The following is a 26,961-nucleotide window of genomic DNA, read 5'->3' on the forward strand; positions in this document are numbered from 1 at the left end:
ACTTTAAAAATTAAGCATCATTATATATATAGATACCATTTAATATGTCAAAAATAGTAGTTTAAATATTGTATTGCATAAAAGTGATCATATATTTAAGCATTTTTTATCTTGTCTTATGAAGTGTTTTAATTTATTTTCACCTATATCGTATCATCTTAAAAACAAATTTTAAAATGGTGTCCTAAAATTTTAAAATTGCTCTGGCAACTTCTAAATTGTTTTATTTTATTTTGGATTTTGAGTTCCCAAATTAACACGGTTAAAATCGAGAGTTTATTCGAGAGTTTATGTAAAATTATTTCTAAGTTATTACGAGTTTAATTTTAAAAAAAAAGATTAGTTATATATTATTATTATTTATATAATTATGTATTTCTTACTTCGTCAATTTTAAATTTATATATTTAAATATAAAATTAATTTAATAATAATAAATAAATAACATTATAAAAAATTCTAGGTATAGAATTAATTATATTAATTTATTTATTTGAATAAATAATAAGTTTTTTTAATTTATAAATTGATTTTTTTCATGTAAAATCTTATAAAAATAATGTAAAATTAAAAATTTGTATATGAAATTTTTTTTAAAAAAAAAAACTCGTCAATCTTTTTTAAAATTATAAAATTTAACACAAATTTCATAGGCCCAGTAGCCCTAGCCCACTTTTTTCTTCTGTATCATTCATTCAGATTCGCGCCTTATTCTCTAAACCAGACTAATTTCTTCTTCAATTCTTCCATTTTCAGGTTTTTCTTTCTTAAAATCTTGCTTATTGCCTACGTGATTGATCTGAAAGTTCACATGAACATCAATTTGATTTGTGAATTCTAATCGAAACGTTGGATTTTTGTTGTTTAATTAGCGATTCATAAGTTTTTTTATGACGCTTGTGAAAATCATTATTTGGTAATTCAAGATCGTTTTGATCTGTAGTTTATAATCGATCTAAATTCTACATCATCTGGAAATGTAATGAACAGGACGAATAGTCATATGTGCTTAGAAGATACTCACTAAGTGTATTATTCTTGGAAGAATATTGTTCTAAAACCTGAAATGGTTACCTATCAGTTGATATTTTATATTGAAATGCAAATATGGAAAAAATGATTGTTTTGTTTATCATCAACTGTTGAAAGCCAACCTAGGTTTACTTAGATTATGTCTTATCATGTTATCCTTATAACTTTGCAATATCAAATAGCTTCAATTTAGTTCATAGGCTTTGAAATCAATTTTGAATCCAGAGTAGTCTTAGGTTTGATTCTCACTCAGAACGCTTTAATTTGAAGTGTAATAGCTTCAATTTAGTTCATAGGCTTTGAAATCAATTTGAATCCAGAATAGTCTTAGGTTTGATTCCCACTGAGAAGTTGAAGTGTGGCATACCTGCGGGTTTTAGAAGTGGAAAAATAGTTCTTTTCTTCTTGAGAATGCCTTTGAGTGGTTTACTTCGTCCAAAGCTTCAATCAAACAAGCTGATTCAAATAAATAAATTTGATTATTTTTCTTTGTTTGTCAAAATCTGAAAATTGATTCAAACTTATACTATAGAGTATTTGAGGAAATTACTCTAGAAACACATTATATGATTGATACATGACTACTCTGTTTTATTTGGTCAGTTTTTATGGCTTTATAAATGCAATTTTTTGTGATATGATTTACACATTATAAGCTTGTTTTCTTCTTCTGTTTAAAGGAGATAATGGCTGAACAAATAAACATGGGTATTCTCAGCGACATTGTTGATCAAGAATGGATGAGTGATACACTTCCTGATGATGGTAATAAACTATATGAAAATACTAGCTGTATATATGCCTCATTTTGATGACATCTCTCTCTTTCAAACATCTACAGATCTTCCATTGCCGCCTGTCCTCCTACCACAGAACGATGACACTGAAGATGCAAGTATGTATCTTAGGCTCTCACTTCTCATATCATGCACCAACAACTTGTAGATATTATTTGTGTATGCTGATGGTTGGTTGAGTTTATACCTTATATAGTGTCCAGCATTCCAAGGAAGTTCTTTTATGCAATCTAGAGTCATTTACATAATGCATAATTCCTATATACTTTTGATACACAACCTATTTCGCTTCTCCTTTGTGCAAAATGTAGTTATTTTGCTAAGTAGAGTCAGCCAATAATCAATGCAATAGAAATCATTTTCATCTAAAACACCAAAATCATTGAGTTGTGATCTTACCATTATAGGCACATTCCCATTGGAAAACACCTTAATACAAAAATTATGGATCCAGAAATGTATCTGGTTAAGATTCCCATTTGAAAACTAAACATAGTTAGTGACAGATCAAAGAATTAGTGGTTGTTTCTGGTCAGGAACCCAAATGCAAAAACATAATCTTTAAATGTTTCTAAATCATTATATAAACCCTAATAAATCATTGTCATAAGTTTGGAGTTGAGATCTTCTTCTTGACCATTATGGACACATGTGAAGTATATAGGTGACCATCTAGAATTTATGCTGCTTAATTTTTGTTTGTTTCAATTATGATAAAAATGAAGCAAAACACTTTGATCTTCCTGTCTTTGCTTCTTCTTTGACTGAAAAAACATGTCTTTCTTCAATCGATTCTTTTAATGTTTAACATTAGAGTTTCTTCTTGTATTGATGTTATCTTGTGTTTTGATATATGTGTTTGTGATGTGTTCATCATCGATATTATCTTGTATTTTTGATATATCTACTTGTGATGTGTTTATTAGATCAAGACGTCAAACTACCTAATGATGATAGTTGGCATGACCTTGCTTTGGGAACTCACTAAAATGATTTGAACATCGATTGAAGAACATGTTTTGTAACTTCTCAACAAGGTTATTTGAACTTATAATTGATATCTGAATTGCACAAAACTCTAGAGTATAGTATGTATATTAACATCTATATTCAATTGAATAGTCGGTTTGAACTCAAAATTCTATTTTTATTTTTTGGAAAATGACAATTACAACTTGCACATAAAATGGAGAAGAAGATAAATTTTAAAAAGAAAAAATTATTTATAATTCAAACTAAAGTTTGAACAAACTTAAACAAACACTTTTCCATGAATATTAAATTTATCTTTTTGCATAATGAATATTTTTTTATGTTTGATTTGTGGTATAAGAAATTAGTAAAAAAATATAAAATACTATTTTAAAAATTACATTGGTTTGGTGGCACTTCAATTAGAACAGTTTCCCAAACTAACCTTGTTTGGTGTTCACTTTCCCAAACTAACCTAGTTTGTTCATTTATTCCCAAACTAACCTAGTTTACTATTCAAATTCAGTTGTTTTTTTTTTTTTTTTTTTTTTTTTTACATTTCAAATTTATTATATATATATATTTAAATTATTATTTATATAAACTAAATTATTTATATTTTGATATATATTTTAAATTATTGTTTTTATAAATTTAATTATTTATATTTTAATATAAATATTTAATAGTTCATTAACTTAAGACATATTTTTAGAAAGACAACACAATAAAAATTGATAAAATTTTTATTGTGAAATTATATCACAATGAAAAATTGTTAAAATTATTTTAATAAAAGATAACCCAATAAATATAAATAATAATTTGAATGAAAAGTTGTCAAAATTATTTTAATAAAAGACAACCTAATAAATATAAATAATAATTTAAATAGTAAAAAAAATAAATTTATGGGGATGAAAATTATACTGCCACATATATATTGTCACATATATATATGTAAATATATATATAATAAATTGTCACATATATATATATATATGTAAATATATATATAATAAATTTGAAATGTAAATATATATATATATATATTAAATTATAAATAATTAAATTTATAAAAAAATAATTTAAATTATATATCAAAATATAAATAATCAAATTTATAAAAATAATAATTTAAAATATATATCAAAATATAAATAATTTAGTTTATATAAATAATAATTTAAATATATATATATATAATAAATTTGAAATGTAAAATAAAATAAAAAATAAAAAATAAAAAAATTGAGTTTGAATAGTAAACTAGGTTAGTTTGGGAATAAATGAAAAAACTAGGTTAGTTTGGGAAAGTGAACGTCAAACAAGGTTAGTTTGAGAACTGTTCCTTCAATTACTAAACTTATAGCACTTCAATTTCTGAGGTATAACTTTAACAGAGGATGCACAGTTGTATCACAATTTACTAAATATCAAATTAATTATATCTTTTATTACCTTGGAAGTTGGGACAAGTAGTAAATAATAAAGTGATAAATAGTGTTACATGTTAAAAGGTCTATCTGATCTAATAATACAATTTAAGGCCCTAAGAAAAAAAACATTCAGATCCATTGGGCTTTTTATTGGCTGTATTGGTCCAATCAAAGCTTTTTGCTGTAAGTTGGATGAAAACAATTTCATTTTTTTAAATAATAATTATTAATTTAATCAAATAAATATATATATATATATATATATATATATATATATAATTTTAGTAATGATATAGAGCTAAAATTTAGTGTCCTGAATATATTGTCCATATATGACAATATGCGAATGAAATTAAAAATAAAAATTTTCTTTTCTATTAAATTTAAGTTCAATTATATTGTTGTCACATCATTCATTACACAACACCAAATTTTCGATTTCTATCATTAATATTAATATCTGAAAAATCAAAACAACTAGACGAGAACTTATATGTTAAATAATATAAAATTATAATTATATTAAAAAATTCAACAATTCCATCTTTTATATATATTTTTCAAATAAATATTCACAAATATTAATAGGATTTTTTTTGTTTGAATAATCCGTTCACTCTTAAAAAGACCCCAAATCTCACCACCAAATAAAAATAAAGAAGATTGTCACAAGTGTAATTAAGGATTCTTTAAAAAAATCATAACTCTCGTGTTTGAATCTTCTTTTCTAAAGTTCTAAAGGAAAATAAAATTTAATCCAGTGAAAAATGAATAATTAAAAAACAGTTTATAAATTTACGATAAGATTTATCATAAATGTTTAGAAACAAAACTCAAAAGATATGAAAATAATCACCTATATCTCTTTTAAAACTATTTTTTAAAAGTGTTGTTACGATAATAAACTAGTAAGTAACTATTCCAACAATAACACCCGATAAATATTCTTATATTCAACAATGATTAAGAACATTATCTTTGCAACTCACATCACTTTTTTGAAATACTTTACATGCAGTCGTCGAATCTTTAGACACTATATATGCCATACATTGGTCATAATTCATACAGTTATCATTGCGATCTCATTATAATCTTATTCATAAAAATATCTTAATAAAGATGATTTAAATCTAATAAATATTTAGATGCCAAGAAGATTGCCTTTAGAAAGTTGATAGGTAATAATCATGAATTTGATTTTTTCTTGGAATTTTTTTTACATAGCATGCAAACAGAAGTAAAACAGTAATTTTCCAATAGTGAATGTAAAAAGAGAGATATTCTTTAACAGGGAATGAATCTACAGGTAAATTTTCAAAAGGAAAGCGTGCTTCATTGGTTCTTCTAAAGGCTGCTATATTTCAAAAATGAACTTCTTTTTTTCTACCTTTGCATATTTCCACCATGCATGTACCATCCAATTGCATTATTTTGTCATTCATAACATTCATTTTCCCCTCTAATTTATTCCATATTTAAATTTCACCCTTAAATTATTTTTATTTTTTATTGCTACCGTCTTTTTATTGTTGGGCACGACCCATTTAAGATTGTTTGTTACTTAAACTATCTTAGTAGATTGATAGTTCGGTTTTAATGCTAAATTACCTTTTAGTGCGACATTAAAAGTTTTACAATATAAATAAGTTTTACCATGCATGAGAAAAATCAATATTGTAAGAAGAATTATAACATTAGTAGTCATAAAATTCATGTCTAACATCAAAATATAAACACTCGATCAACATTAAAAAACTTGTAAATGAAAAAGTAATAAAAAAGAAAATGACATAATGGAGTTAATAATCATGCGTCTAAAACAAAGTCGACAATTATAGTTAAATAATGGAAAAAAAAAAAAACTCACAATAATAGTTTAAGTGGCGATAAATGTCACAGTAAAACATCAAAAGTCTTAATTTCGAATCTTACTACAAATAAATTCTTTAATTTAAAGAAAATTCGTGTTAGTAATTCCAGGAATAAACTGAAATAATAAAAGTTGGTAGTAAGGGTGAGGAACTATTGGATACACCTGAAAATGAAATTATAGTGGAACTAGGTTTGAAAGAAAAAAACCTTATATTTTCGAACATTATTCATCTAAATCAATACTAAAATGAGACATTTAAAAAAATTATTCAAACTCAGATCTGATTCGGGTTTAGACATTTTCAAACAAGACAATAAGTTCTTGTAATGGGTACAGGTCTGCGTCGGGCTTTCTTTATGATTCTCTCCGGTAGCATTTTAGAACAATTAATGTACCACTTTTTTTAATTTTTTTATTAAAATGGTAGATTTTAAATTCAAAAGCAATTTCATTTTGAGTATAAAAAGGACGTCACGGGAATTAATACACTTTCTGAATATATTGATCAAAACCATATTTATTCATTTCTTAAAGTACTTCACAGACCTACAATTGTAATCTTTTTTTAATTTTACAAAAAATAAAATAAAAAAGTGAGATTCTTTGTATGTTTTGATTATACTTTAGTGTATTTATTACATATTAAATAAACTAGGTGTAACGGTAACGAAAATTAATCAAATTGTAAAAACTCAAAATACAAATTGTATATATAGTAGACTATTATAGAACCTCATTTTAGTGGTTCGGACAAAAAATTTAAAAAATATATGTAATAATTTAATTAAATCCAAGTATTGATATATAAATGTCTCAGATGGTTTGATCTGGGGTTCTTATTTGATTTGATTTTTCAGTAAAAAAATATTTTACTTTATTTTTATAAAACTTATTTAATTTAGATAGATGAGACAGAATATGAGAGAGAAGATATAAAGTATTTTAATAAAAAAAAAATTTTTTTTTGATAAAATGAGTGTTATAATAGATGAATTGAAAAAAAAAAGTGTTGGGGTAAAATATAATATAGTATAAATAATAATAAAATAAATTGTTCTTTTTTTTTAGTAAAATTAAATAAATCAATTCATATGCATGATAATTATTATATTTTGTAAATAAATTTTATATCTACTGAAATTTAGGGATATAATTAAAGCCTAGTCGAATTGAATACTACTAAGTCTTACGCTCGACTCGTTTAATATTATGCGAGGTCGAGCCAAGCTCGAGCTTTTAAGGCTCGTTTAGCATATATTCGAGCTCGAGCCGAATTTGAACCTTTTATAGTTGAGCTCACAAGTTTTTGATTTAACTTTAATTTAAAATAATAATATATGCATTTTTTATTTTTAATATAAATTATTTAGTTATTAACACTATATACAGACTCATTTTAATCTAAATTCATTAAAAAAATTATTTAATATAATATTTACAAGTTGCATTTAAACGAGTCTTTAAATGAGTTTGTAAACAAAACATGTTCGCGAACCTATAAACGAGTCTTTAAGCGAGCTTATAAACAAACATGTTTGCGAGCCATAAACGAGTTTTTAAACGAACATGTCCGCGAACTAATAAGCCGAATGTTTAAAAGCTCAAGCTCGGCTTTCAAGCTTTTTAAATGAGCACAATACATTTTTGTGATATCTTGTTATGCTTTATTGCACTTGTGATAAATTAAATTTTTCTCCATTTTTTTAAACAAAACAATAATTTATTCGTGTTTAAGAAAGTTAAAAAGGACACAATTTAGTTGGTAAGAAATAAGATAGAATTCAAATTGTTAAGAGAGTTTTAATTCACAAGTTAATTTATAAACATGAATTATTATGGATTTAATTAAGAAATGGGAACCAATCTAGCTAAGATCTACTTGATGTGATTTTGCAAGCTATATTTAAACCATTGGATCTAAGATTTCTGAAAGAGAACATTATGATAATTTAGTATTAGATATATTCATGAGTGTAAACATTCTCAATCTGGATTTGAATGAAAACATAATTTTAACTTTAAAAAAAAAAATTCTAATTTAAATATTTATTTATAGATGTGATAGTATTTTAAAACACATGCACATTAATTATACATATATTCATGCATCAAATAATATTTTTTAGTTCAAATCCAAATCCAACTTCAAATGTAATCCATTAGTTAATGCTCAACCAAAAAATAAGATGAAAAAAAACCAAAAATTCAAAACATTTATAACAAGTTTGCCAAGAATGACTCATTTAAATACAAAACAAATAATGAATTAAATAAATATGTAAATCTAACATAAAAAAAATATATTGCAAGTTATACATAATGTGAAGTGCTATCATCCTTGCAATGTTTTTTTTCACAATGATATTGCCATGAAATAAGAAAAGATTATATATTATTGATTTATTTTACTATTTTTCAGTATTTTCTTCCCCGCGTACCTATATTTATTTAATATAAACAATAAGTTAAAAATAGTTTGAAAAAACATTCAAAATCAAAATGAAAGTAAAATCAACTATATAATCAAATAGAAATTAGTGATAAAGATCAACCAGTATTCAAATCTTTGTTATTGTATTTAATCTCGTGTAATCGCTAAAATCATAACAAAAAACTATGAACCCATAAATTATGACATGATTTATAATAAATTAATTAGGAAGAACTTAAACAACAATCTATCAAAAGATCATCATTTATAATCACTAGACAATTAAACACTCATAACCAATTAGTATCAAGATCTAATTTTGCATTATAACTAGATCTTAAAAGTTCATCAATAAATGTTTAGAGCAATATTAACCCACTACCCACTTATGATAACATAGATTTGTAGGAGAAAGACTAACCATAGCTCGAATTGTATGGTTGATTGAAAATTGGCTGACAAAAGTAACAAAGAACAAAGAAAGAACAGTATATCCTTCTTATCTTATGATCTTTTCATGATGATTATCATCTACTATACATGTTAAAGTTATGCACTTTTCTTTAAAGATTCAAAAATGTCTTTAACTGAAAAAAGCACTCTCTGAGGATCTTATAAAATATCTCTCGATTCATTCCAAGAATGATTGATCATACATATACATATTTCTTTCTTCTCTTCAAATCTAACTACTATACTGTGTCTTTCCTCAGCGTGCATGATTTCTGAGAAAGAAACATACCAAAAAGTGTAAAGCTTTAATGAATTCCTCCAAGTTGGAATTACTTCTTTTCTTTTTCTATACAATTACAACTTTTCAAATAATCAACATTTGTTTTGTAGAAACAAATCTGGACTCTAACAATTCACACAACATTATTTTAGATTATGTTAAATCTAAACATGGACCATTAATTGAAATATTTTATCTTATAAAGTAAAGGTTGAGATCGAGTTTAGATTGAAAAAATTATTTCTATTATTAGATTTTTTTTTTTAAAGAAACAAATTATTTCAGGCGTGATATAAAAATTATTATTTACAATTAAAGAGAAATCAAATATGAAATGGTCTCAACTTCATGATAATACTAATTTTAACTTCATGATAACACTAATTTTAAGTAAACAATAGATTAAGATATATCAAATAATGGGCATATAGATGGAATGTTTTGTCCTAGCTAGAAAGTCAAAGTTGAGGATGAGTTTCACACTAGAGAAGATCCCAATATGTATTTTATAATGTGAAACATAGAAAAATGGACAATACCCAACAAAAATAAAAACAAGACCATTGTGGTTAAGAGTGAACTTTGGACGATTCGAATTGGGCATGCTTGATCATGGCTAACTTTTATTTATCTCCGACAAGACGAGTCACTAAATGATAACGGGTGTTAGATGTTGTTTATTCTCAAGGAGGAGAACCTTGTATAAAATCGATCCATCCGGACCTCACAAAAAGTTTAAGGTAGACTTTAGCATAAAACAATTCATTTTCAAATAAATTCACTGCATGTCTCAGATGGGTCACAAATAGAGTAATGAAAGAGGATATGATGGTATTTTTTCTCGCTAAAAAAAATTATGAAAACAACTCACTAAGACGTTATTAATCCTACAATTGGTTAGACAATCGAGTTTAATAGTGAACTAATAGTCTTTTTTTTTTATTAAATTGACTCTTAATTTGTCATAGATTCACTACACTAGGAAGGTCACAATGACCCGCGAAAAAAACATAGACCCGACCCGATTCATAAGGTTTATTTGTTTTTTTATGGTTAAGAGTGATTCAATTTAAAATAAATATAAACTAAAATATAAAACAACTGTAAAATTATTCAAAGATAAAGTGTCCATAAATAGAACCAAGACAGATAGAAATAATTGATTATATTTAGAGGGATTTGAGGGAAATGGAATCAAATATTGAATGCTTTGCATTATCAATTAACCAAATTTGGTAAAAATGAGTTGTGTGGGTATAATTATGAAAATAAGTATAATGACATGTCCACAAAAATGATGAACAAGATAAGATCTTAAGGACATAAGATCTTGGGAGGATTTAAAGCATATCATGCAAAATTGACATATGATCTTCATAGAGTGTAATATTATAAGATTAATCATTCCAATAAATACTTTTGTAAATGAACATCAAGGTGGAGTAAGATTTATAGGCCTATTTGTGACAACATAGCTTTGTATTATCATCTTTCCTTATACCCTCGTTCTCTTTTTCTTTTTTCCCACAAACTTTTGTATAATCAGTTTCTAGAATTAGAAGAAAGAATGAGTGACCAATAGAGACTATATACTCAACTCAAAGGGGCAAGTAGTGGTTGAGAAGTCGCAATCAAAGAGTTTTGAGTTATCTCGTGTCCTACTGGCATTTGTGCAATCTAAATCAATGGAAGAGGGCACAACGATACTATAAAGTTATTCGAGTGGAGAAAAAAGTTTTTAAAATGAATAACGTGGCTTAGTTGAAAGTCGTTGAATCCTTTTATTAATATATGTGTTTGACTTATGAAAGTCGTCCACTTTAAAATATTTATAAAAATGGTTAAACATAAAGTCAAGATGTTCAAATAAACATAGGAATGACATATTAGCTTTTGCAATATCATATAATGGTCTTTTCAAATTGTTTATTTCCTTCTTTGATTCAAAGTAATTTTTTTATTTATATATATTAGATTAATCTTGATTAGACTTACCTAGCTATTTGACATGTGTTATTGTACTACTTAAAAACATCTTTCCTTATGTGAGTAAATTTTCATTTTATAGTAATGGTTTTTTCTTAAAAGATGATAGCTAGACATACATAAAAATTAGAACTCTTTCATCTAGTTCTAAGGAAAATGATTAATCAATATGTCTTTTTAAAATTGTTTTATGATTAATATTTAAGTATTTTCTTCGTCTTCTTTGGGAGATAGTAGGTTATTGTGACAAGGCTTTTAGACCTAGTCGGGAGGAATAAGATGTTGGACACAAGTAAAGGATGATGATGACTTTTTTTTTTTGTTGGAAGGGCATACTAACATTTTCACTTGAGTAAATATGATACATGTTTTGTTTTATTATGATATAATATGTTATTAACATTTTTCCGCCACTTAAAACAACTTATACTAAAGTAAATAATATATGAAAAAGAGACCCACAATATAAAACCATGTGATTAGTAATCAAATTTGCATCATAACAAATGATGTGACATAAGCACATGAGCATATAAGAGAAAGCATGTTTGAGTGATGTGACTAATTTTATGATTCTTTTTTTCGTATGTAACTAAGTATATGAAAAAGACATCAAATGTAAGGGCTTGTTGGTAGGGATATGGGAAACCTTCAAACGCATCTTAATGAATCGACCAAATTTTAGGCAAAAGAGTGTATTTATTCATGTAAGGAATCATCAATTAACTACCTTTCCTTTGAGACATGTTTGTCACATTATATGCTGCAATGATTGAAGTCTAAACAATAAGGATTATAGAATTTTTGTGGAGATCTACCTTGTTCGTATTACATTTCATAATACAATAGTGTAAAATCAGAAAATACTAAACATATTTTGGTGATCTCATTTGGACTTGTGTAATATACTAAGTAAAGTGACATTATTAGACTTGATATAGGGGAAATAACACCATGACAAATAGTAACCATTATATATTTGCCCAACTAATGCATTCTTAACAACAATGCTGAGTTAATAATATGTAACATAATGATTACCACATTTTCAGATAAGACATTTGATTATACCAGTAATTGACAACTAAATACCTATTTTAAAGCAACATTTTGTGATAATCTCAAATATACCCACATGAGAAAAAAAAATGGGCATATTCTCCCTAAGATACCTATGCAATTCGTGTGGACCATCTACCCACTATCAAACATTGCAGATTGACTCTCATTTTGAACACTAGAGTCCATGCCTAAGATGGTTAGTGTTGATGCTCAAGATGTTGTTCTTGATCAAGATACATAATTCTCATGACTTTGTTGTACTTAAGATTATTTGTAAAATAAAAATGGTTAAATAGAACAATGAAAATGAAATACAATTTCTTCAAAAGTTTGCAAATGATCTTATTTATTAGTAAACAATTATAAATGTGAAACAAGAAATATGGATAGAAATTCGAATAACATCTGTAACCACCGGAAAACCCTTGTTTCGGAAAAGTTCGAAGTTCGAAAAATCCTACATCGGTTTGCGTGTCAGAATATTTTTTAAAAAATACATAATTTTAAAAAAATTATTAATTAAAATATCCTGACTTTTGGAAATTTATTACAAACAAGTAATTGAAATCAAATTTCAAATAATTTTTTTAATTTAAATTAATCAAATTAAATTTTATTTTTTAAAATATTTTGTTTAAATTAATTTAAAAGATTATTAATTTGATAGAGATTTGTCAATTGATTTTCAGTTTAAAATCAATAAAAAAACATACGTATACAAACATATTTTTAACTAGAATTTTATTTTGATTCGTAATTTGGTGATACACGTGAAAGGACTTTCGTGCTTCATCTTACGTACCCGTTTTAAAAACGGTCAAGTCTTTTAAAAAATTAGTTGCATAAAGTTTTATGTTAACCAATTATTTTTCCAGTCTTATGTGTGTTTTATTGAAATTAAAAGTGCAACAAAATAGACCCTATGACCTGTGTCCTCGGTCCTATGTGTGTTTTTATTGGTCGGGGCTAAAACCCTCGGTCATAAATCGGAACTCCCTTGGTCGAGGTCGGAGGGTTCTCGATTGGGGTGTTAGCATCCTCGGTCGGGTGCATATGTCCTTCGGTCGAGGTTTGGGAATTCTCGGTCGGGTGCGAGAATTATTGGTCAAGCCTCTTAATCCTAGGTTCAAAGATCCTCGATCGGGCCTTGAAAATTCTCGGTCGGACCTCTCAGTCCTCACCGAGCCTAGGCTAGGGTCCTCGGTCCTCAAGAACACCAAAATTGCGAATTTTGCAATTTTGATTAAGGCTCGGATCCTTTGATCTAAGGGCATGTAAGCTTCACAAAGCTCCTAGGAGTATTATGAATATCATCTTAAAGTGTCATTCGATCGATATGATGATCCATTCAACCAAAACAGTTTTGATGTAAAAATCGGGTTTTTGGTATTAGATTTATTGAAGTGTAAAGAGATTGTCAATAACTTTCTTATGTTTCATATGATTGATTAGAACTAAAACGTGAACAGTGACGATTCGTTTTAACCAATTCAAAAACTTGAAATTTTTAATTTTTATGAAAAATTTTATTTTGATCAAACATGATCCAATTAGACTTCCAACATTATTAGAAACATGTTGGAAAACTTTTTGGATTCCTGCTTTTTGAGCTCAAGAATAGAAAACCCAATTTTGAATATTTTTAAATTCAAATTTGTTTTTTTTAATTTAGATCGATTGATTGTGTTTGACTTCAACAGAAAGCTCACAAATGATCCTAATATCATTTCCCAATCAATAAATTGAATAACCAGACAGTATACAAAATTGTCAAAACTAAAATGTAAAAATTTCACTTTAAATTGGTAATTCGATATAAAGGATGATTGGAAGCTTACAAATGACTGGAAAACATTCCTTAGACCTTAGAGAAGTTTTAGGAATGTTTGAATTCAAGTTTTACTGCCTTATAGAGAATTTCCTAAAATTCAGAAGTTTGAAGCTTTTTTGGCGGAGAAAAATTGATTGAGGGCTTGAGAGTGGATCTCTTGCCTTCAGATCAATCAAGGGAGGCTATTTGTAGCCTCCTGAAGTCGGTTTGTGAAGCAAGTGGATCATATTTAGTCAAAAGATATCAATGACATTTTGGTTGTTCTTGATCAAACTTGCCCAATCAGGCCATGATGAGGCCTATGATAGTAGGGTGATCATTTCAGCTTTCGAATCAGCCGTTTTGATGGACTATCGACGGAGTTCCATCTTTATTAACAAATCAAAAATGAGATACGTTCTTAACATATTCGTCGTCGCGAGAAAGAAGACAAATTAGGAGCGAAACGATGTCGTTTCGGGCGTAATTCCAAACGCAAGACGCTCCATTGGCGTTTCGTTTGGGTTCTGTCCGCAGTTGGGCATTCGTTGCGTTTCAGCTAACGACGTTGGGGCGCTCGTTAGTTAATCCCCTACTTTGCGAGCGCGCCTTTGCTCCGTTCTAGTGGGCAACGCGGACAGTTCATAGGCGTTGGATGCAAATCCAGTGCTTATCCGATGGTTGTGACTCCTGCTGCAGTAATTCCTTCGGGTTTCAGCTTTACTAGATTACAACTTGATTTATTTTATTTAACCTTAAAGGTTTATTTGAAATTGATTTTTTTTTCATCTTTTTGACTTTATTTTTAAATCTTGAAAAATATACAAAATATTTAAAATAAATATGACATATATTTTACCAATTTATTTTATTTTTATATATTTTTGAGTTAAATAAATAATTTATTTGGAATAAAATGGATAAAACATTTATCCTAAATTATTTATTTTAATTCCTTTGATTTTTTAAAATTAATTTGAGATAAAATGAGTATAACATTTATCTTAAATTAATTTATTTATTTTTCTTTGGCAATTATCCTTAATTGATTTAAGATTAAATTATCACAATAATCTCCTATTCTAACGTAACGACAATAAGACGTGGTCTGAGCCCGTCATGCGGCAAGTTATGCACATAGTTAAATGGTTAAGTGTGTTTGCGGATTATGTGTTTAATCTGTTGTCTCATTTTTTTTAAATTATCACAATAATTAATTTAATTATTTATTTATTTAGATTTTGCCCTTAATTTTAATTATTATTATTTTTATTTATTTTTATTTTATTTATTCAAAATAATTATTTTAACATTCATAAACTCTCAAGAAATTTACATCATTTAAATTCTAAATCAATCATACAAATTACAAGTATACTGCATATAAAAAAATTATCAAAATATTTAAATTAAGAAAGTTATAGTATAATTTAAAATGTATTAAGTTGTTGAATTAAAAAAAAAAAACAATATTTTTTTTCAGTTGAAATTGACTTGTGTCATCTCGTGCCTAAATAAGAAATATTGCGATATTTCTGGTAGCTCTGTGCGTATGTGTGATAATGAGCTAGTTCGATTCAGTTTATTCGTTTCACCTTATTTAATAAATGTTAATTACATTTAATTAATATTCGACTTATTCGAAACACTAACATTGAAAATGATTTATTCACTTCATAGTTCCAACTTATTATTTTTTATTTATTTCAGATTATCGAATTTATTCGCTAACATTTATGTTTTATTTATACTCAGGTAGCTTAATTATTTGTTAAAATTAGCCTACTTAACTTTATAATCAAACAAGCATATTCTATATTTTAAAATGAATCAAATTAATTTATGTAATTGAGAAATTATTGAGCCTGTACTTTGATATTCTCGATGTTTTTTGAGCAGAAATATTTGAGAAGAATTTCAGTTTTTGATGGACGGAATTTAATGCTGGATTTTGCCCATTGCTCGCAAGTCACAGCAGCGCGAGGCCCCAATTTATTTCTGCAGACTGATAGAGAAAAAACAAATCATTTCCTTAATCTTCACGCCTCCATTCAACAAATAGGAGTCCTTTTTATTACAATTTTGGTCAATTTTATCTGGATATAATTTGAATTTTTCTATCATTTTTTATTTTATAAAATAGATATTTATAATATTATCTAAAAATAACCTATAAAATTAACTTCATCATCAATTAGGTCATGGTGGTGAGAATTTTATCTAAAAACTCAACAATTAAATTTTTTATCTTTTTATTTATTAAATTAATTAATTCATTAAATAAAATATTAAACTATTTTTATTTAAATATTTTATTATTTATTAAATATAAGGGTATTTATATAATATATACTTAAAAACCCATTTTTTCAAATTATAACAAACTGTTTTTTTTAACCCAATATTTATCCCCAAGATCAAACAAGCTCCATCTGTTTTCATTTTTTTTGCTTGTTAAATTCACATCAAATGTTATATATTTTCTTAACTTGAAAATTAAGATAAATCATTGGTTTGCATGAAGGTCTCAAATTATAATAAAATATATTAATGCAAGAAAAATATATTTTTTTAATAAAGTAAAATATTAAAGTATTAAAATGTTGAGAAAATATTTGAATATATATTGAATGTAATAAATATTAGGATCTAAATAAAATCATAACTTTGTTTTTTTACATTTTAAAGTTAGTTATTTGATATTATTTTATAAACAAAACTTTTTAAGGGGTTATTAAGATAAAATAAGAAGGTTTTTATTATATTAAAATATTTATTATTTAAATTTTAAATTTTAAATTTATTTTGAAAAAATAGATGTATTTTAATTTTATTTTTTAATTAAGTAATTTAATGATTGAAAAGACAATTGATGTATTTTCTTTTTAAATTAACTTAATATTATCCATGTTTTTAAAATGTATAAATATATAATAAAAAAAGTATTTTTTTAAAGAAAATATATATGTTATAATGATAAAAAAAAATTTACAGAAAATATATATATATATGTTATAATGATAAAATTTTTAAAATAATTTTGAGATAATCAAATCAAATATATATATATAAATATATATATATATAAAATTATTAATTCAACTTATTCGTTTTACCTTATTTTCAGATTCGTTACATATAATTTATACTCAGTTTATTCGTTTCAGTTTATTAGTAAAAAGAAATAGACAAAGAAAAAATTGTGTTTAAATAAAAAAATATGTTTAATTATAATTTGTTGTTATCTAATTATTACACAAATTAGTGTTACCTTATTACACAAATTAGTGTAACATATTATTATGCAAATATTATATGCCCAAATTAAAAGCCAAATCAAACCCGTCTAAATAAAGATATAATCACTTAACATCAACATTAAAAAAAAACTCACTTAATATAAGCCAAACTAACAAATTAATTGAAAATGGGGTTTTACAGATTATTGGCATATCTATAGTTATAGTTGTTATGTGTTCAATTTGATTTATTTATAATTTTTCAATAAAATCGTTTAACCCCATTTAATTCTAAATATTTGCAATATTTATTTATCTAAATTATCATAAACAACTTAGATGCAAATTGGAAGAAAAAAAAATGGAGATAGAAACAATGATTAAGTTTATGGGCTAAACATTCTACTCTAACATGTGAGTATTAACTTATTCAAGTAATTTAAATTTGAAATGTTTAATCACTTTATTTAATCATTTGTTTTTGTTATAGATTATCATTTTAATTCTTAAACTCTTTTTTTATTTAATTTTGGATAAATTTATTCAGCTTATACTTAACTTATTTGTTCCAGTTTATTCTTAAAATTTTCGATAAAATAGAGATAAAATTACGTTTAAAAGTAAAAATATGTTTAATTATAATTTTTTACGTTAACTTATACCAAATCAACGCAAACGCTATACATCCGAACTAAATGCCGAACCAAACGCGTCCATCACTTTAGTTTATCAATTTTATTTGTTCTAAATTATTATTTATTCTTAAACTCATATATATATATATATATATATATATATATATATATATATATATATATATATATTTATTTATTTATTTGTATTTACTCAAATCCACTTATTACCCAATTAAGACTATTTGAGATTAAATAGAAGACCACTCTCTTATAATTTTTATGATTATAAAATATTTAATTTTTTTATTTATCTAGGAGACTAGGTATAGGTTTTAGGTTGACACAACATAATCACAAGATGGCACTCCATTTTATGTATTTAAAAGCTTCTCAAACCACACTCATCTTCTCCAAACAAAACATTCTATCAAAAAAACAGGGGAGATCTAAAAAAACACAGTTTTCTTCTTCTCTCTGTTTTGTTTATCTTCAGATGGGTTCTCTCAAAGAAGAAGAAAATCAAACAAACATTCAATGGGTTAAAGGACCCATCATCATCGGCGCCGGACCTTCTGGTTTAGCCGTTTCTGCTTGTCTGAAAAACATCGGAATCCCCACTCTAATCCTCGAAAGAGACGATTGTATTGCCTCCCTATGGAAGAAAAAAACATACGATCGTCTCAAACTTCATCTCCCCAAGAAATTCTGTCAACTACCCTTCCTTAATTTCCCCAAAACCTTTCCAAAATACCCAACAAAGAAACAGTTCATCTCCTACTTAGAATCCTACGCAACCCATTTCTCCATTTCTCCTAAATTCAATCAGGAAGTTCAGAATGCTGAATTCGATTCCAAGTTTGGGGTTTGGAGGGTGAAAACCCAGGATTCAGAATACGTTTCCAGGTGGTTGATTGTCGCCGCCGGCGAGAATGCTGAGCCGGCGGTGCCGGATATTCAAGGGATTGAGAATTTTGAAGGGAATGTTATTCATACAAGTGGGTATAGTTCTGGTTTGGATTTCAAAGGGAAAAGGATTTTGGTTGTTGGTTGTGGAAATTCTGGAATGGAAGTTAGCTTGGATCTTTGTAGATTTAATGCAATTCCTCATATGGTTGTTAGAAATACTGTAAGTATTATTAGGTTTAAAAATTGAATCTTTTTCATTTCTTAATCTGGGTTATGTTTTTATGTGTCAGTTTTTGGGTTTTAGATGAAGTTCATGATCTGGGCCGTAAGTACATCTGGATAATTCTGATCACTTTTTTTTTGTGATTTTCAGGTGCACGTATTACCTAGGGAGATGTTTGGTTTCTCGACATTCGGAATAGCTATGACAATCCTTAAATGGCTACCCATTAGAATAGTAGACAAGTTTCTTCTTCTAATGTCAAACGTTATTTTAGGAAACACAGAAAGATTAGGTCTAAAACGACCTAAAACTGGTCCTCTTGAGCTCAAGAATGCCACAGGAAAGACACCGGTTCTTGATGTTGGAGCTCTCTCTCATATTAAAAGTGGCAAAATCAAGGTTAGTTCTTTAAGTTGGTGAAAATATGATTATTTTGATGTAAATATGTAATATAAAGTATCAATATTATTAACCCAGTTGAAATAAGAAGAATTTAAGCTAACCCATGTTATTTTTAATTTTTTTAATATTTTTTTTAAAATAGGTGATGGAAGGAGTGAGAGAAATAACAAGAAATGGAGCAAAATTTGTAGATGGTCAAGAGAGAGAATTTGATTCAATCATCTTTGCAACTGGCTACAAAAGCAATGTCCTTTGTTGGCTCAAGGTAAACACAAACTCCATTATTAGAAAAAAAAAAAAAAAAAACATAAAATGCCATGGCTCAAACTGTCTTTTTCTATCTCTCCTCATTTAGTTTCTTGTTCTATCCTTATTCTCAATCTCATGTCCCTTTCCTTGATACAAGCAAGCTAGCCTGTACCCTACAAAATGAATTTTTAATATATATTTCTTTATTTTTTCACATGTTAGAAAAAATTAAAAAAAATTGGACAGTACCTTTCTTCATCCATCCTGTCTTTTGGGTAAAAACCCTGAAATTATAAATTGATGACATGTTGCTTTCATCACTTATTCCCATTTGCTTGAACTTATTATAAACCTTAACCTAGAAAGTACCCTCTTTGGTCTTTTTTTTTTCAATGTCAATAAAAGCCAATGTTTACAATTTTTTCATGTTTATACTATAAATTTATTGATATTTTTCGATGATGAAATGGTTAGGGGAGTGATTTATTCACGAATGAAGGACGACCCATGATGCCATTTGCGGATTGTTGGAAAGGGGAAAAGAGATTGTATTGTGTCGGATTCAATGGGAAAGGTCTTTTGGGATCTGTATCGAATTCGATTAATATTGCGAATGATATTGCTGATCAATGGAGAATGTCGAAAGATTGTATGGAGAAATTCACATGTTGAATTAGAAAATTGGAGTGGGTATGAAAAAAGGGGTATATTATTGACATCTAGGGGTGAAATTGGGTTTTCCTTTTTTTCTAGGGGTTTGTTTGTAAGTAACTCAATTTTGAGGTGTTTATTATGTAATGTTTTCCTTGATTTGTCAATTTAGTATGTGACTTAGCATTTTGCATTTTCAAATTATCTTGTTTAAACTTAATTATTATAATATATGATCTATTTAATTGGACATGAAACTAATGAGACTTGGTTACATTTACAAAATAAAAAAAATTACCATATTTTTTTAAACTTCCTTCTACTAATCTTTAGAGCAAATTAACACAACAATAATAATTAGGTTACTCAAGATGGGTGATGGATGATGTGATTATATTGCCTCATTTTAAATTACATTTAAAAATTTCAATTTTTGATACAAATATATAAATAAAGGTATACCAAGTAAAATAATATAAAATGATAGGAAGGATTATTCCTTTTATTGATTTACATGTAATTATAATTTATAACATCATATATAAAGACCATATATAAGATCAATACTTAAAGGTAATAATATATTAATACTATATAATAAATTTGAAGAAAATTAATTAAAACAATTTTGTTTTATAAAAATGATCACTCATAAGCTACTTAAAGAGACTTAGTCCTAATAAATTTATTTGTTAAAAGTTTAGTAATAGTTAATGTTGAATATGAAACTTCTAACTCTTTTTTTATAATTATTATATACAATAATATTCTCACTAAAACTAGCTTATAAATTACTAAATCAAACTAATCCAAAATTTATAATCATAATTTGGTAATGTCAAATATTTTAACATAATTTTTATACATTTGTGTTTTGTGTATCTAAGTATATAGAAACATAAATAAATAATAAATTTATGAAAATAGGTCATTATTAGTGAATTATGACTTATGTTGTTTGGATAAAAATAGCTAAATTATTAATGTGGAGTACACCAGATATAAAGAAAATAAAGGGTAGTTAGTGGGGCCCATTCGAAAATAATAATAAAATTTAAAAATATATGAATCAATAATTTTCTTTAAATCTATATGGGAATAAGATATTTGATAAAAAAAAAATGTTTGTAAATAAATTATTAATTTTTTTAAATTTATATTAAAATAAATAACAATAAAATATTTACAAAAGTACCCACTGTATTTAGTGACGTGTTTGGTGTCAATCGAATTTAAAGATGGCGAAAGAATCTTCTTTGAAAGCTCCTCTTCAAGACACTGACGTCATTACTGACCTTATATGACATCACTTTTTTCTCTATTCAGTCTTTCGTCTGCATGGTTTGTTTCTGTCCAACTGTGAATTTATTGGAAATAAATTAAATTAATGAATTATTTTTTAATAAATAAAATAAAATGTAAATATCTATAAAAATTAATAAAGAAAGTGGATACAGTTTTTATGGGCTTTGTCCAACCAACAAAATATTTTATTTGAAATTGGATAAAAACTATTACTAAAATATTATATATATATATATATATATATATATATATATATAAATTTAATAAAATTAAAGAAAAAATATTTTGTGGTTTGTTCTGTATAGGTTAGATTTATTTGAATAAATTTTTAATTTTTTAATTATTTTTTTAATGATATTGATTTTGAGAAAATAGTTCTTTTATAATGATAAAATATTTATAAAAAATATATATAATATATTTTTGTTAAGGAATTGTGAAATTATTGATAAAATAGTGGATGAATATTTTTTATAAATTGATACGGTGTGAAGTTTCAAACCATGAGAATATTAGTTTTGTGATGTATCTCTAAATTAGCGCTTAGCGTGAGAAAATCATGAGTTTAATATAAATGGTTAGCGAAAAAAATTAGTTTGTGAGTCTCAAAATAATGTTTAATTATATAGTGATTTTGTTTTTTAATTCAATTGTATAAAATTTTTATATTTTAAAATAAATAATTTAATAATTAAAATAATATTGACGTAATTAAAAGAATTATAATAATAATAAATAAATAATGCAAGATCAAACTCATTTAAGATTTCAAACAAATATATTATTATTCAGCTTAATTATTCAAAATAATTTTTATTTGTTGTAATTATTCAGTTTATTGGTTAAATACTTGTGTATGTTAAATTTATTTAATAAAATTACTATAGGAAACTCAATGCCTAATCACAATTTATTCCAATTTATAAATTAACTCAAACTGATACAAATTGGTAATAATTGAGACAATGATGGGGCTGTGATTGTACTAGTATTACAACTGAATTTCACTCTCCAATAATATCCCTATTTTTTTTATATAATATATATAATATATGATGCAAGCAAGCAACCTATTTCTCAGATTTTTCAAATGTCGTACTAACAACTCTAATTAAAAATACAGTTGTTATAGAGATTCATTATACAATTATCATTTTTTTTTATAAGTAGAGTTTATAACAATTTAATGTTATAATTCAATGAAAAATAATATAATAAAAAAAATGGGATAATAGGTATAATCAAGATCGACCAGAAGTTTGGGCTCTATATTTTTATATTTTATTTAATTTATATATTATAAACATTAATAATTTTATCTTAAATTTAAAATGAGTAATTTAGTTTAATTAGTTAAATCAGTTAAATATTATATTAATTTGAGTTAGGTCTTAGATTCAAAATTTTGTTAGTAATTTTTTAACTTTTTTTTTAGTGGGAGGACTATTAGCGATTATCCAGCTAGAATCACTTTAGAGACTTATAAGATTCTATATACATTGAATTAAGTTTGAAATAATTTTTTATAATATTGTTTTAAATTGTTACTTATATATTTATTTTTGTTTAAAATAGTTCTTTATACAATATTTTATTTGACGTACATAATGATGAATCTAATTTAAAGTATAAACAAAATTCTTATTTTAGGTAACTTTTGATATTTTAGAAACCGTTTTTGTCACACATTGAGTTATCGAATAACTTATTAATAGTTATTTTGATACAATTAATAGTTTACTTATCTATAGCTAATGTTTAATTTAGTTTATTAGTTGAATTATTTGTTTATTGTAATTTGTAATAATTTATTTAATGTTGTGAGTGGCTTATATGAATTTTCATCCACCTTGTTTCATACTTTATTTAGTTTTCATGAATAAATATATTATTTGGACTAAATTATTTTTAAAAATTGTAGATTTTATAAAATAATTAAAACTAAAATAATTTGATAGGTAATTAAATAATTATAAGTGATTTAACCGTTAAATAATTTATATTCTATAATTAAGACCCATATAGTATATTTACTAATTGAGTTGTATATGTATGAAGAATAGGATTTCAATCTAAATTGTTAGGTATATTTTGAATTATTATATATTTTTTTTAATACAAACTTGCCATAGTAGAGATTAAATAGTTTTTTTATACTTAAAAAAGAGTTTCAACATTTTCATAAGAGTGAAATATATATACATTTTTCTTTAAATCTTGGTATTTTATTTACAAATAAATTTGGTAGGATTAAACAAAAAAAATTAAAATAGATACATACGAGTATATACATCATACTATATTGTTAATGATTAATGAAAAATCTCATATTCACCGACAAAATGTAAGTGTAGATAGATATAAGTAACTCGTTGGTTAATATATAAATTAATTCGCATGTCAAAATTTACTTACAAAATATTTCTACACAAATTATAAATGTAATTCAATAATCGCAATTAAATTAATAGTTAAAGTGTTCGAATTTTAAACTCGTACAATTTGATATTTTTCATTTGAAAAGGTGTTCTATTGTAATTCACATATATCATTATATATAATAGAATAGTTAATAATTCTACATTATTAAATACATTAGAATAGTTAGCGAATAAGTTGAGCAAATAAACTAAACAACAAGTTAACTTAATAATTGTATCGATCAAAACAATTAATAAATCAAATCAAATGTAAATAAATGCATTAAAAATATGGTCTTAATTTCTTCCATATCACACAAATCTCTAGAGTGAGTAGTAATTATTTCTACTGCCAAACCTTAAATTCCATCTCCTAGAAGTCACGTCTTCATCTTATCCATTCATTTAAAATATTGCCAGATCAATTATTTATACATATATTTACTTATTTTAAATTATAATTATATATTAATACTTTTTTTTTAATATTTTATAAAAAAAAAAACAAAAAAAACAAATCATGGACAGAAGGATTATGTCACTACTTTCCAATCTCACAAGCTTACTGATCATTCCTGCAGCAACACACAAAGCCAAATTGCCTTATTCTTTCTCAACCATCTCTCTTGTGCTGTCACTATTCTTAAATATATATATGTATTTTTATACTTATAATAATCTAAAATCTAAAAAAAATACTTAATTTTTTTTAGCTAAAGTGTGAAACATATAATTGGTAAGACAAAATTTTACTAAGAAAACAAAACAATTGTGATGTTAGTTGTAACAAATTAAATCTACGAAAAACTTACAATATTAAAAACATTAAATTCCAATTAATCATAAGTAAAACGCATGTTGCATACATATATCTGAAAAAGTTGTATAAAGAAATCACAAAAATGTATGATAATGATGAAATTTTTGGACATGATAAAGATATTGATAATGAAATCGCCTTTCAAGAAGAAACAAGTTATATATGGTTAGCAAAACGAAAAAATAAATAAACTTTATTCTTAAAATGAGTATATATATGTTAAGTCTTCTCCTTTTCTATGGCCTTGAAAGGCCTTTCTAGGCCTTCAAATACAGTCTTTTATGGTAAAAAAATAAAATTAATAGTTGAAAATGAGATACATAGTAACATTATTTACTAGGATATATAATTTAAAGCAGATCATATATAATATAGTCATACTCACTCAATAAAGAGAGTTCATTTATGTTTTATTGAACATACTTTTTTTTTGTTAATAATAATTTTCAAATAATATCATAATGGTATATGTTTGATTTTGTCTAAGCTAATTGTGATCTAGGTGGTAAAGTACATTGAATCAATAAAAATAATTTTATATTGTCAGCTAACAAAAGTTTGTAAAAATACAATTTTGAAGTTACAAAATAAATTAACACCATTTAAACCATTTTTTCCAACAAAGTTTGCGAAAAAGTTTCTCAAATAACTCGACTATCTCACTTTAAATATGTATTATATATAAATCAAAAATACATTTTTTTTATTAATTGTTTGTTTATGGTAATAAATGTGTGTATAACAAATTTATGAATTTTGATCAAATTAATTTAATAATTCTCATAATATATATATATATATATATATATAATATAATATAGGTAGGGTTACATATATTTTGTCATCTTATGGCATGCAAATGTACTGTACATTAGAAAAATGACAAATGTGTGCATGCATGCCATTGTTGATGCAGAGGACAAAATTGACCTTTTGTTTTTATTATCTCTATTCTTTTGGAATTTTCTTCTTACAGTTAAACTTCATTTTTCCTATTTATTCTTTTTGCTATGCATCATATGAACATTTAAACAAAAAATAATGTTTGTTTCCTACATGTAAAGTAACTCATCTACAAGTTAAATTTGAAACAACAACAAAAATAAATAAAAAAATTTATTTACAAGTTAATTTATTAGATGTTTATTAATTGTAATTATCAAACACTATAGATAGTTTAATTATCTCTTAATGATAATTAATTACTATTGTTTTATGCATTTTTAACTTACAAAAGAGCTATATATTAATTACTTCGTCTTTTATCCAAATAATTGAGTTACATGGTAACGATAGATTATGATTTTGAATCGACCATTTTTTTTTTTTTTTTGTAAGAAAATGATGATTACTTGTTTTTGTTCATTCTTTAACTAATCTCATATCTAAATAGTTTCATTTTTGTTATATTAATTTAATCAATCAAAAACCTAAATAATTATTCAGCAATATTTAAAGAAAAACAGCAATATTCTTAAATAACCGAACATCAAACAAGCTTTTAGAGTGCCCCGTCAACAAAATAAGAATAAACTACTAACAGTTTCCTCGTTGAAACGAATAAGCTCTTGTAAATAAGCTAAATCAAATTGGTCTCAAATTTTTTCTAATTTTGTATTCTCTCAATAAACAAATAGATTAGCCAAATTGAATAAATTAAAAGCTATCATCGGCGATTAGCGAATAAGTAACTCAATTGAATGCGATCATAGCAATTAACGAATAAGTTATGAATAGATTATACATGTCTCTTTTAAGCCTATTTAGAAACATTTATTTTGTATAATCACAATACATGTAAATAGAAATTGACATTTTCTTGTTTAGTATAGGGTTGTTTTTAATTATGATGTTGTAGGTGATACTTTAATTGTTTCAAATAAGATCGTGAATTTTTAAAAATGTAACAAATGAATATTCAAATAAATTATTATTTTTTTATTTTGTTCACACCAAAATGGACCATTATAGCC

At 25.3% G+C, this 26,961-nt stretch overlaps 2 protein-coding genes across 2 annotated transcripts; both read left to right on the forward strand.

The window, feature by feature from the left end:
* Nucleotides 1-1,706: 1,706 nt before the first annotated feature.
* On the forward strand, nucleotides 1,707-2,997 carry LOC124928125 (anaphase-promoting complex subunit 13-like). The gene is made up of 3 exons (XM_047468655.1): nucleotides 1,707-1,797; nucleotides 1,874-1,927; nucleotides 2,756-2,997. The coding sequence occupies exons 1-3, from the start codon at nucleotides 1,719-1,721 to the stop codon at nucleotides 2,815-2,817; spliced, it is 195 nt and encodes a 64-aa protein (XP_047324611.1). The 5' UTR covers nucleotides 1,707-1,718; the 3' UTR covers nucleotides 2,818-2,997.
* A 15,508-nt stretch (nucleotides 2,998-18,505) lies between these two features.
* Nucleotides 18,506-20,501, forward strand: LOC124927039 (probable indole-3-pyruvate monooxygenase YUCCA4). The gene is made up of 4 exons (XM_047467377.1): nucleotides 18,506-19,138; nucleotides 19,292-19,540; nucleotides 19,686-19,808; nucleotides 20,267-20,501. The coding sequence occupies exons 1-4, from the start codon at nucleotides 18,506-18,508 to the stop codon at nucleotides 20,462-20,464; spliced, it is 1,203 nt and encodes a 400-aa protein (XP_047323333.1). The 3' UTR covers nucleotides 20,465-20,501.
* The last annotated feature ends 6,460 nt before the right edge of the window (nucleotides 20,502-26,961 follow it).

The sequence above is a fragment of the Impatiens glandulifera genome, chromosome 2 (genome assembly GCF_907164915.1).
Source record: "Impatiens glandulifera chromosome 2, dImpGla2.1, whole genome shotgun sequence".
NCBI classification, from domain to species: domain Eukaryota; kingdom Viridiplantae; phylum Streptophyta; class Magnoliopsida; order Ericales; family Balsaminaceae; genus Impatiens; species Impatiens glandulifera.